The 12,903-nt window shown below is 34.5% G+C and overlaps 1 protein-coding gene and 1 pseudogene across 24 annotated transcripts in view; one reads left to right on the top strand and one right to left on the bottom strand.

Annotated features, from left to right (window-relative positions):
• PUM2 (pumilio RNA binding family member 2) overlaps window positions 1-12,903 on the top strand; it is a 67,866-nt gene that overhangs the window by 25,790 nt on the left and 29,173 nt on the right. For 23 of the 24 annotated variants that reach the window (XM_036434680.2, XM_036434677.2, XM_036434671.2 and 20 more), the window contains 6 exons: window positions 140-309; window positions 3,591-3,861; window positions 4,103-4,196; window positions 5,460-5,585; window positions 8,429-8,571; window positions 10,133-10,262. In XM_036434680.2, the coding sequence (XP_036290573.1) occupies window positions 140-309; window positions 3,591-3,861; window positions 4,103-4,196; window positions 5,460-5,585; window positions 8,429-8,571; window positions 10,133-10,262 (934 nt within the window). The remainder of the gene's footprint in view (window positions 1-139; window positions 310-3,590; window positions 3,862-4,102; window positions 4,197-5,459; window positions 5,586-8,428; window positions 8,572-10,132; window positions 10,263-12,903) is intronic. The other variant, XM_036434683.2, reaches the window with a different exon arrangement.
• Window positions 10,991-12,545, bottom strand: LOC118717712 (annotated as a pseudogene).

The raw sequence follows: 12,903 nt of genomic DNA, 5'->3' as shown, positions 1-12,903 counted from the left end.
TTAGTTGACTACAAAATTAAAGTAAGATTCAATGTTTTTGTTGTTTACATGCACCATAGTGTAGTTTTAGGTCACCTTATGGTGCCCTTTTTGTGTGTTCTATTAAATATTCAGAATCAAACAGATTCTTTTTCCTCAGGGCACTAGAGATGCTGAAACAGATGGACCTGAGAAAGGAGAACAAAAAGGCAAGGCTTCTCCATTTGAGGAGGACCAAAACAGAGATCTTAAACAAGGAGATGATGATGATTCTAAAATAAATGGCAGAGGTTTGCCAAATGGAATGGATGCCGATTGCAAAGATTTTCAGTAAGATTTTAACTTTCTCAAGAAGAAAAGCATCTCTCTTTAGGGATTACTACTACTAGTTGATGTAACTGATGTAGACATTTTTCCAGTTTTGGTTTATGTTATTTCCCTTTGTACCTTGTGTTACTCTGGAGGAAGATTTAATTTTTTAAATAAATATTAATGATTATGAGTCATTTTTTAAAAAACAATTCTTAAAAATATTCTCTCTGGTGCATTCCATTGAAGACGTTAATGTTAGAAACTACTGTTACTTTTCTAAATTGTAACTTTTTCCTCCCTGCTAAAGTTTAGTGGATTTCAAATTTAATCTGATTTTTCCTGGCAGATTTCTTAGAGTTGCTCTTTTAAAAATATTTTTTTTTTCGTTGATTTTTTTTTTTTTACAGAGAGAAAGGGAGAGGGATGAGTTAAAAACATCAGTGAGAGAGAAACATCAATCAGCTGCCTCCTGCACACCCTCTTGGGGATGTGCCAAGGTACATGCCCTTGACCGGAATCGAATCTGGGACCCTTCAGTTCGCAGGCCAATGCTCTATCCACTGAGCCAAACCAGTTAGGGTTTCAGGTTGCTCTTAAGCACTTTTCTGTGGAGTTTGCTATTTTTATCCCTGTTTTGTGTTTCCTACCTCCAATTTAATTCTTAATCTTGAAAATAAGGAAACATAATTAGCTCTGAGGATCTGTGACCTTTATATATGTTTGTGCTAATACTAAATATTCCTGAAATTGGAAAGTGGGGAACATATTAGAGGCCTCAAAAAGTTAGCTTTCAGCTCAGAATTCTCTGAGTTGTAGCTTTTTAGTTGTCTCTTTATGGCAATTAAAAAATATTTCTTCTAACCTTTAGTCTTAGGTTAGGCGGTGCACCTTTGTCTAAATATTAGGAAGTTGTCTCTTTGTAATGATTTCCCATACTTTATACTTCAATAATCAGATGCTTTGGGCCTGTCCCTGAAAATGAGCCATTTCTTTGAGATTTTTCTGATCCGTTAACTGAGTGTAGGTACATGTGGGTAGTACACTTTTCATTCATTGCCTTAGTTATCAAAAGCAGAGAAACAGGGCTCTTTAAAAGTGTCATTTTATTTGTCCTATATGCAAAAAAGCATCCAAAACCAGGAAACCTCTTTTGATAAAAAATAAATTTAATGCTAGTCAGTTTGTCTTAGAACTTTATCTTGATTTTGCTCTTCTGTTGTTACCAAATCTAAATTTTTGTCAAGGGCATGCATTTAAAATTGAATTGATTATAAACCCTCAGAGTATACATTTATAATTGAAGTGTTAATACACCATTAACTATAGCAAGAAAAGAGCACCACTGACAGCACATGACTTTTTTCCTATTGTATCCTGCACTTTTTGCTAAATTAGAGTTGTTTCGTATAAGAGGTTATACTTTTCCATATTAATATGAACTTTACATTTATTAGCATTTTAATTTTCTATTGAGTTTGGAGTATGTATTTAAATTGTTTGGGAATTATTTTTTGACACAGTATTGTACCTGACAGTGTAAAAGCATTTTAAACTAATAGCTGTGACCATATGGTCACTGTGCTGTATGTCATTAATATGTACATTAACTGATAAATCCTCAATATTTACATTATCGGAATAGAACTGAAATGAGTGGGGGGAAAACCTCTAGCAGACTGTCTTTTTATTTTTTAATTGGCTGGTTTTAAAGAACATCCTTTCAGTCTCGCTCCCCTCCTCCATATATTCTGAATGATTAATAAACATATGGAATAGTCACATGAAAAGTTAGGTATGCTTAAAGGGGAAAGGAGTTTGAAATTTCTTTTAATATTATATGACAATGGTTGATCTTTAAATAAAATGTAAGTTCACCTAAATATCTGGGAAATCATTCTTATAATTCAGTAATTGCTTTATTAAATGTTCTGTATGTGTTAGCAAATTTATCCCAATGTAAAGTACCTGATGGTTGGGGACAGTTACATAAGTGTAAAAACTGGCATTGAAAGCCAGGTAAAATAATTATTGCCATTTAAGCACATATATGAATATACTATGAACTCATTGTTCCTCAAAACAAACTTATTTCTTGTACGGGGAAAGGTTCTTATTTCAAGTATTTCAGAGGGAAGATGGGGGGTTAGGGATTAACCAAAGAACTTATGTGCATATATGCATAACCATTAACCAAAGAACTTAATATGCATAACACATGGACACATACAATAGTGTGGTGAGGGGGCCAGGAGGGAACTGCTGGGGGGTGGAGGGGGTCAGTGGGGAAAGAAAGGGGAAATCTGTAATACTTTCAACAATAAAGATAAATTTTAAAAAATATTACTGTAGAAAAAAACGGACTATAAATGAGGATTCATTTTATCTGGAAGTAAAAAGAAAGTTTAGATGATGAAAGATGTTGTTTTTATAAAAGAGTCTGCTTAAAGTTTAGTCCAATTTCTTGGGGAAAGTTAAGGAGGCTAGTCTGTAGAAAAACAGTTTTGATCAGTGTTACACATTTTCATTTCTTTCTGATGACTTAATTAAACTGGAGCAATTTGGTGTCATAAAGATTATGCCAAATTGGGGAGCTGTCAGAGGGTGGAGGGGGAGAGGTTTAGAAATAGTTTTTGGTTTGTTTCTTTTACTTGGAACCACAGGTCTTTTTTAGTTTCTTCAGTAAAGAATCTGAGGCCTGGAAGATGAAATGATTTGCTTAAAATCATATTCAGAGTCAGGAGTCTGCCATTGGTCTTAGTTCAACTGCCTTTTTCTGCTGTATTCTACTTTTACGCCCTTAAGTATTGAAGACGATAGTGATCCCGTTAGCCAGTTATTTCTGAAATATTTAGCAGAATATTACAACAAAATTCTGTGCTGCTGGTAGACAGGAGTATAGTAGGTGTTTTGGTTTTGAGCTTTCCCATATTTGCCATTTCCAGTTGGCTCTTTATACCTACTATTCATTTTGTCTATGATTTGAGAAAAATATTTTAGGTAATCTAAGTTGTGGTATTGGCCAGTTTTCTTATCTATAAAATTGAGTGATATCTTTATGCTATTTAAATTGGAAAGAAAATTCATTAATAATTTTTAAAGATAAGACCATGTTAGTTTTAAAGAAGAATTTAGTTTAAACAGACAAATAATATTTTAAAGTGAAATGGTTAGTCACCTGGGATGTCTAATCTGCCCTCTCTACTTTACAACCATGTGTTTTTTATGATTTTGCTTTCCTATTTCAATTTTTGAGTTACTTGTTACTTTTACTTATAATGCCTTTCCGTTTTCTTGTATAGTCGTACTCCTGGGAGTCGTCAAGCCTCTCCAACTGAAGTAGTTGAGCGCCTGGGCCCCAATACTAATTCCCCAGAAGGATTGGGCCCTCTTCCTAATTCTACAGCTAATAAACCACTTGTTGAAGAATTTTCAAATCCTGAAACTCAGAATCTGGATGCCATGGAACAAGTTGGTCTGGATTCTTTACAGTTTGACTATCCTGGTAATCAGGTACCAATGGACTCTTCAGGAGCTACTGTAGGCCTTTTTGACTACAATTCCCAGCAGCAGGTAAGCATGCTCCTCCTTTAAAGACGCTCCTCTTACATATGTATTGGTGTGTAGCCTGAAGTGCTATGAGGCGTTAACATGAATAATAGGGGTGCAATTGAACACTTCATGTTTTATTGAATAAATGTTTTTGTAGTTGAGAAAGTTTTTTAACTAAGTGTGTAAAATAGTCTATTCACAGTTTTCTAAATAGAAATGTAATTTTGAGACTAATTTTTGTATTAAATATTTCCCCAAATAGCTCTTTCAAAGGACTAATGCATTAACAGTTCAGCAGTTAACTGCAGCTCAACAGCAGCAATATGCATTAGCCGCAGCTCAGCAGCCACATATAGGTGAGTTTTTATAAGTTACCATTTTGATTAGACTCAATCCTGTGTTAAAGCATTTGGATGTTTTTCCTTTTACAGAGTGTTATTTCATTATTCCTTTAAACATCTCATTGAGATCATCAAAGATTAATAGATTACATGGCAGGAGTAAAGATTTACTAGGGAAGAACTCTTTCTAATTATTGTGTGTATCCTTGGTTATATAAAAATCTAATTCAGCGAAAAATGTCAGCAAATAATTTTATTTCACAATGTGCAGTTGAGAGAGTCAAACACTTGGAAATTCCAGTGAAATTATTTGTATCCATTATTAAGTCAGAATTTTTATTTTTATAAAAATATTTTTTATTGATTTCAGAGAGGAAAGAAGAGGGAGAGAAAAACATCAATGATGAGAATCATTGATTGGCTGCTTCCTGTACACCCCACATTGGGGATCAAGGCTATATGCCCTTTTCTGGAGTTGCACCCGGGACCCTTCAGTTCGCAGGCCAGTGCTCTATCCACTAGCCAAACGAGCTAGGACAGAATGTTTCTTTTTAAAGCGGTCTAAAAAAAAGAAATCCAAAGAAAAAATTTTAAAATGTTTTATTCCTTCATTAAGGTTTTGGACCTTTAGTCTTTTTTTTTTTTTCCTCAGAGAGGGAAAAAAAGGGGGGGTGGGGAACAGAGAGACATCAGTGATGAGAGAGAATTATTGATTGGCTACCTCCTGCATGCCCCACATTGGGGACTGAGCTCACAACCCAGGCATATGCCCTGACCTTCATGTTAGGAACTAAGACCTCTGGTTCATAGGTCAGCACTCAACCACTGAGCCACACCAACCTTTAGTCTTTAATGTGAATTATTAAAATGACACATTTGTTACTACTAGAGTTCAAGTATGTGTTGTCTGTGCTGGTTTTTTTTTAAAGGTTCCCCAGCTATACTTTACATAATTATAGTACAGTGCCAAAACCAGGAATATGACATAATATATGTGCATGTATAGTTTTATGTCATTTTATCACATGTAACCATTTTTATGCCTATCTTATTTTGGCTAACTTTGATTTATTTTCTGGTTGGAAAAGTGAAAACTTTGACCATCAGAATCTCTATTTTAGAAATGAAGAACCTTTAAATATATTATTAAATGCCCAAGAATTTAAACTGTAAAGTACATCCTCCTCCATCCCAAATTTAGAGTAGAAATGCTTTTACCTAATGACGAAAATCATACTTTACATTTTCATTCATTATTTCTCCCCCTTTTAAATACAGCTGGTGTATTCTCAGCAGGCCTTGCTCCAGCTGCATTTGTGCCAAATCCATACATTATTAGTGCTGCTCCTGCAGGGACTGACCCATATACCGCAGCAGGATTGGCTGCAGCGGCAACATTAGCAGGTAACTTATTGTTCATCCTTGTTGCTTATTATGTATTTAGTTTTAATCTTGGTATAAGCTTTATTTTGGGCAATTTGAAGTTCCTAGGAACAACTGAAACATACAGCATGAGCTGAAATTTCCAGAATTTTTTATTTTATTTTATTTTTTAATTTATTTCTATTGATTTCAGAAAGGAAGGAAGAGGGAGATAGAAATATCAATGATGTGTTTGATTGGCTGCCTCCTGTACACACCCCACTGGGGATTGAGCCCACAACCCAGGCATGTGCCTTTGACTGGAATTGAACCCGAAACCCTACAGTCCGCAGGTCAATGCTCTATCCACTGAACCACGCCAGCTAGGTCCAGATTTATTTTTTAACTGTAATGCTACAGAAGAAACATAAGCCTGAAAACTTTCCTCCTATACATAATTGGTTTACCTTTTAGTTTTTTAGTTTCAGAAATCTTATATTGCCAAACAAATCTTCGTTCTTGTGACCAATCCCATTCATTACCCACAGAGACTATGTAAAATAAAGTTAATTTTCAAAAAATAAAATAGGTTAGTGATGTAAATATCCAGGTCAGGGAAAGTATACGTTAAAGTGCTTCTGTATTCTTTTTTTTTTTTTTTTTTTAATATATTTTATTGATTTTTTTACAGAGAGGAAGGGAGAGAGATAGAGAGCTAGAAACATCAATGAGAGAGAAACATCGACCAGCTGCCTCTTGCACACCCCCCACCGGGGATGTGCCCACAACCAACGTGCATGCCCCTGACGGGAATCTAACCTGGGACCTTTCAGTCCGCAGACCGCAGACCGACGCTCTACCACTGAGCCAAACCGGTTTCGGCTGCTTCTGCATTCTTAAGTTACGAGTATGTAAAAGTAAAGTTTAGCAATACTGAAATTTGCAAGTAAGCTGAGGGACAAAAGATGGGCTGGAGTTAGAAAGAACTTCTTAAAAAACTGTCAAACCTTGAAACCATCACTCAACTGAAATAGACACCAAAACTATATAGTGTTATATGTCAATTATATCACAATAAAACTGGGGAGGATTTTTTTTAGAAACTGAAGCTCTATTTATTCATTTAAGTAAGGAAGAATTGTGTGCTTGTCAGGCACACTCTCCCTCAGCAAAGTACAATAATTTGCTGGTATATAGGAATTTTTGGCAAGGGGTGAGGGGGTGTGTTTTAGGTTGACTTGATTACAAAGACTGAAATGAGTTTGTCTTAGGCATGGTTTATGTTGGTTACCAAGGAAGGCACAGGGTGATGTCATCCACAGAAGTGTGTTCATTGGAATAAGAACAGTCTTTGCCGAGGAGTTTGGGACCTTTTTTATTCAGGAGTTTAAGAAGTGGAAAAAAAAAAAAGTTAATTTTATATTGTTTAATTTCTTACTTTACTGACTGAAACTAATCTATCACACTCAGTCGTTTTTGGTCTATAGCTGCATGTGAGTTTTTTTGGTGCCATTTAACTGGATGTTAGTCTGTAAAGTGCTAGTATATCATTCATGCAGAAATCATTAATCTATGAAACTGAAAGAAGCAACTTTAAGAGGTCATTAGTTTTGAGATGTGCATGCTAGGCATTCTGGACTTCAGCTTTCTAGTGCTGACCAGCAGAAATATAATGTGAGCCAGATAACGTAATAAAAAATTTTCTTATAGCCACTTTACAGAAGTTAGAAAAGATGAAATTAATTTCAATGTTTGATTTATTCCAACATATATAAAATATTTTCAATCTACAATCAATATTTTTTAAATTATTAATAGATATTTTCCCCTTTTTTTATGCCAGCTCTTCAGAATCTGTGTATATTTATACTTAACAACACATCTCAGTTTAGGCTATCCAACTTTTAATTATTAAATAGCTACAAGCTATTAACAGCTGTTAATGGCTACTATAATATGTACTGTTTTGAGCAGAGGTTCTTGGTAGTCTTCTGACTCTTTAAAATCTACAAATCAGATATACTAAATTCCATTTCAGTGAAATATTAGGACATGTTTCTTAGGAATCATGACACCTTGTTTATTAATTTAATGATGGGCTTATTGTACATGATGCTGTTTACTTTCTAGGGATCAAACATATCTTGAATTAAATAAAAGAGTAAGAATTCTATTTTTCTTAGTTTGCTTTCTTGTATTTGTGTTCTTCTGTGCTCATATTAACTAGTTTTTTCTTGCCTTGACTCACTAGTCCCACTTTCCTAACCACATAAACACTGATGTTTTTGTGTGATTTTCAGTTGCCTTGTGACTAAGTCTACCTTAAATATTAAAAATATTTTAAAATTCAAGGTTTGCTATGCAAGTATAATTGTGGCAAGCTTGGTACCAGAATGTTCCTTAGTTTTATATTATAGATTGCAAATCAGAAGATGAATGTCTAGCTTATTTTCAAAATTCTTTTCAATAGTCAGAAAATATTTTTAAGAGAAGTAATGAATAGAGGATAGAGGGTCTTATAATTCTTTGGTGAATAATGTTTTCTAATTAACTTGTTTGTCAGTATCAAACCCATAAACTGGCATTCGGTGAATGTTGAATAGTTAACTGTCCTGTTAATTCATTGGTCCTCTTAAGTTTAGTTTCACATTTCTCCATTAGGGCCACTGTTGTTGCTCTTGAATATACACTCTCTCTCATAATAATTAATGTTTCAATGAGACTTTCTCCCTAATAGAATAAGCAAAAATAAAAGGGTATAGTAGGTATAAGTGGATAGAGGATTTATGTTTTAGTGATGACTGACCTCATTTATCTATTAAGTGTAGTGACTTTTCCCCCCTCCTTTTTTCTTTTTGTGTGTGTGTCGGGGATGTGGGGTTTAGGTCCAGCAGTGGTTCCACCTCAGTATTACGGTGTTCCATGGGGGGTTTATCCAGCCAATTTATTTCAGCAACAAGCTGCAGCTGCGGCCAACAACACAGCAAATCAGCAAGCCGCATCTCAAGCTCAGCCTGGACAGCAACAGGTATAGGCCTGCCTTCATTCTGTTAATATCTGAAAGGTCTGAAATTGTCTGAGCTCTGTGTGTTCAAAATGTGTCTTTCCTCTTTATTTTTTTCAATATGTGAGATGCATATATCTGATTGCCAGAAGTAGGTTTACTGCGCCATTGTGACATTCTTTTTAGTTAATAAAGCTATTTTAATAATCATAACCTGCATGTCTTTTTCCATACAAAAAACTAAACCTACTTTTGTCCATACCTGTGTAGTTAGTGCACAAGGCTCGATTACATGATTTTTTTCTAATCCGTAGTCTATGAATTTAAAGATTTGCTTGTATTTCAATTTTACATTTCTGTTGAAACCTCTAGCAATATTAAATTTTCTTTTCAGTTCCTAAAATGTGCTAATAATGTTTCTATCAAAGTAATTGTCACTTCAATTTTTTTCAGTTTTCTTCTGGATATTTAAATTACTATTTTAAGTATTAACTTAATATAGTTCTGACCAGAAAAGAAGATTACTGGGTACTTCATATTTTTAAGCACGAAAAGATGAAATATTTTCACTAAAGGTTAGATTTACCTTCTTCAAACAAAATGTTTGTCACAAAGATTTTTTTTTTTTTTTAATTTCAAGCACTTTCCTAGAACTATTTTGGTAAATGTAAAACTATTGATAAATTCCAGATATCTGGTTGTCAAATTCAACATATTTATAGCAACGCAACAGTTTGATGACAAATATAGTGTTATTTATTTGCCAGTTAAATTTTATTCTAAATTTTCTTTAACACAGTTTAATACTATATATTGATGTTTTGTTGAAGCTGTTTTTTGGTTCAGTCCTTATAGATACAAAAACATATAAAAATTATTTTTTAACCTAAATTTTTTTCTTTTTAGGCACACTACCTGAATAATGCACCCATGTGTGATGCTTACTTATAGGATGGTCTTACAATGAATGAATCCCCTTATCCTCAATTAAATATTCATCTTTATGAAATTAATGTGTATTGTGCTTGTGTTTAATCACTAAAACAACTACATATTGCAAAGTAGTAAAATTTGACCAGCCCTAAGAGTTTTCACTTTGTTTTGATATAATCTTGTGTTCTTTTGTTCACCCCAAGGTTTTATCCTAAAAAGCAGCTTCTGAATTCTAAAAACAATTGTTCAATTAGAAGTTTTCATTCAACTACAATCTCTAACAGACTAAATGAATAATGATACTTTATTTCCTTAAGCTTCCTATGTTTCAGTGTTCAGCCTTAAAGACAAATAAAACATAAGTTAAACCTTCTTGTCTTCATCTAAGATTTTGTCAGAGCATAAATACTAAAAGTAATTTTTCTAGAACATCCATGTTGCTTAATTTATTGTTCTAGTTGTCAAGAGTCAATGATTGTGTTATTAATGCTAAGTATTTTGTATTTCATGCTAAATTGACATTTCATTGCATATAAATATGTTCGAAGAGTATTCAAAGGCTATTTATGATATATACAAAGTTGTCCAAGATAAATTTATGTATCTGTTACTTTATAATTTCGTTTTTAAGGAAATCATTTGTCCTTTGTAGGTTCTTCGTGCTGGAACAGGTCAGCGCCCTCTTACTCCCAATCAGGGCCAGCAAGGGCAACAAGCAGAATCACTTGCAGCAACAAATCCAACTTTGGCTTTTGGTCAGGGTCTTGCTACTGGCATGCCAGGTATATAATTGGTTAATTGTAGAAATTTTAATAGATATTATTTTATAATTGATTTTTAGAGAGAAAAATATCTATTGGCTGCCTTCTCTATACTCCCCAACAGAGATCGAACCTGCAACTGGCTATTTGAATAGATTTAAAATATTAAATGTGGACTGTCACACTGAAGAGTGAATAATCAAGAAAACTCTTGCCTACCTTGCAATAAATTATTTATAATTCAGATGCCAAAAGTTGAAATTAATACTATTTATGAGATTGAATGACAGCGATAGAAAATATGTATTAGAATTCTCAACATAGCCCCCCACCTCCCCCCCCCCCCCCATACACATACACACACACTTGATTATAGAGAAAGAGAGGAGCAGGGGGAGAGAGAGAAACACTGGTTTGTTTTTCCACTTATTTATACATCCATCAATTGATTCTTGTATGTGCCCTGACCAGGGATTGAACCCAGAACCTTGGTGTATCGGGACGACTCTATGCAGCCAGTGCCATTTTTTCTCTATGGCATAAACTGTAGCATTTTTCCAGCTGAAAATAGCCCAGAATTCTCAGGGCAGTCCTTCGAGAAATAAAACCAGTTAGTTAGGAAACACCTGTTCACCCAGTGATCTTCGTTTTTGCAAAATAAATGTTTTGTAAAAGAAATTGGCAATATGCCTTATTTATAACTAAATAATTATGAATAAAATGTTATGGCTTTTTTAACTAATGCATTCCTAAAGCTTTGAGTTAATTTCTTCATTGGAGATTGTAGCCTTTGAAGTAGAGTAAGATGGTCAGCTTTAGGCAACTGACAGCTTTGGCCATATTTCCAGAAATTTCTATTCCAATTTCATCAAGAACTTGATTCATAGTATCTTGGTTTTCTTCTTCATCAGCAGAGCCATCAAAGATGTCCTCAGGTGTGTCATCAATCATTTCTTCAGTTATTTCCATATTTTCCTACTAGAAATTCTGCATTGTTTGTCATGTCTTTTGTGGATTCATCTTGTCATCTGCCTACCTTGTCTTTGCTATAGCAGACATTGCTCACCCATCTTCATCTGGGAATTTTATCACTTTTGTTTGTGTGGATGTAGAAATGACTTTTGAACTTAACAGCAAAAGTTCGTGTTTTCTGTTTCCATAGTTGTGCAGGCTTTTTTGCTAAAACTGAAAACTTCTTTATTACCAATCTTGGCCATTTTCTTGATTTCTGATTTCACCTGTTTTTCTTGTTTTTCTAATGCTACTTCATCTCTGTTTATAGCTCTCTCATAACTCTTAATTCTTTTCCTTTATTACATCATCCACGGTTTCTACTTGAAGAGGGCTGCCATGGTCAGAGTCTGTGCCAAGTCTGGCACATGACTGGGAAAGGACAGACCCTTGGAGAGTTCAGGGTGGTGAAGTCCGCGGATAAGAAAAGAAGACAGGGTCTCTCGGTAGAACCCACAGAGGGTGGTATCTGTGAAGCCTATCGCAGCCGAGTCCCCAGATTGGCCACATTTAAAAAGCCTGACAGCGTGAAGTGTTATTAAAATCATGGAGTAGTGGGAATTAATACCAAGGTGGTAACAGTGTAAAATTGCGCAACCACTTTGGAAGTGGCTTGGCATTATTTACCAAAGTTGAAAATAATGTACATACTCTATGACTCAGGGTGTCACCTACTATATGTTAGAGAAATATGTATACATAGCTTAAGGATACATGTACAGAAATGTTTATGGCAGCACAGTTGATAGTAGCCCCAGACTGGGAACAGTGTAAATGATGACTGAATAAATGCATTTTGGTGTCCATCCAGTGAGGGGCTATATAATAATGAAAATGGAAACTAGGAACATCTGTATGCAACCACTTGGATGAATTATACATAAAAACTTTTAAATAATCTAAGCCAAGAGATTGTTATAAACAGTAAGACTTTAAGGGAACTCTTTAAGGGAAAAAGAAGACCGTGGTTGAGCCAAGGACATAGGAGAGGTGGGTTCCTGGGCAGTTTCTATTTCCTGACTTGGATAGTGGTTGTACTTTTTTGTGTTACAGTTATTAACACTGTACCTTTTTTGACTATTTTGTGTTTTATTTCACAATAAGTTACATTCTGCTAGTAAAGTACATTTTCTGGTTAAGAAAAAAGTTACTCTCAATACCCCCTTTTTTACAGCAAAATTCCTCAAAAAGCATTGTCTGTACTTGTTTTTGTGTCTTCAGTTTCGTTCTTTACTAAACTTAGCAGTTTGGCTTTTGTCCCTTACCAGGTGACTTCCAGGTTGCTAATTCCATTGCTCAGTTTTCAGCTCATGGCTTTTTAGCAGCATTTGACATTGTTGATCAATCAATCTTCATTGAAATTCTTTTTTTATTTGGCCTTCAAGAAACCACATTATTTAAATTGTTTTTCTTCCTTACTGGCTATTCCTTCTCAGTCTCTTTCCTAGTTTCTCCTCTTAATGTGAAGTACCCTCAATCCATAGATCCCTTTTTTATTTTCTTGATTTCATCTTATCTTATAGCTTTAAATATTATCTTTATGTTGGCAACATCCAGATTTTTAACTTTCCTAAACGTTAGAGTTGTACATCCTATTGGAACTCTTCTGTTGGTGATCTAATAATCTTCTCAAATTTATCATTTCATGAGT

The sequence above is a fragment of the Pipistrellus kuhlii genome, unplaced genomic scaffold (genome assembly GCF_014108245.1).
Source record: "Pipistrellus kuhlii isolate mPipKuh1 unplaced genomic scaffold, mPipKuh1.p scaffold_m20_p_13, whole genome shotgun sequence".
Lineage (NCBI taxonomy): Eukaryota > Metazoa > Chordata > Mammalia > Chiroptera > Vespertilionidae > Pipistrellus > Pipistrellus kuhlii.
The sequence above is the reverse complement of the archived record's forward strand: the minus strand, read 5'-3'. Positions and strand labels throughout refer to the sequence as shown.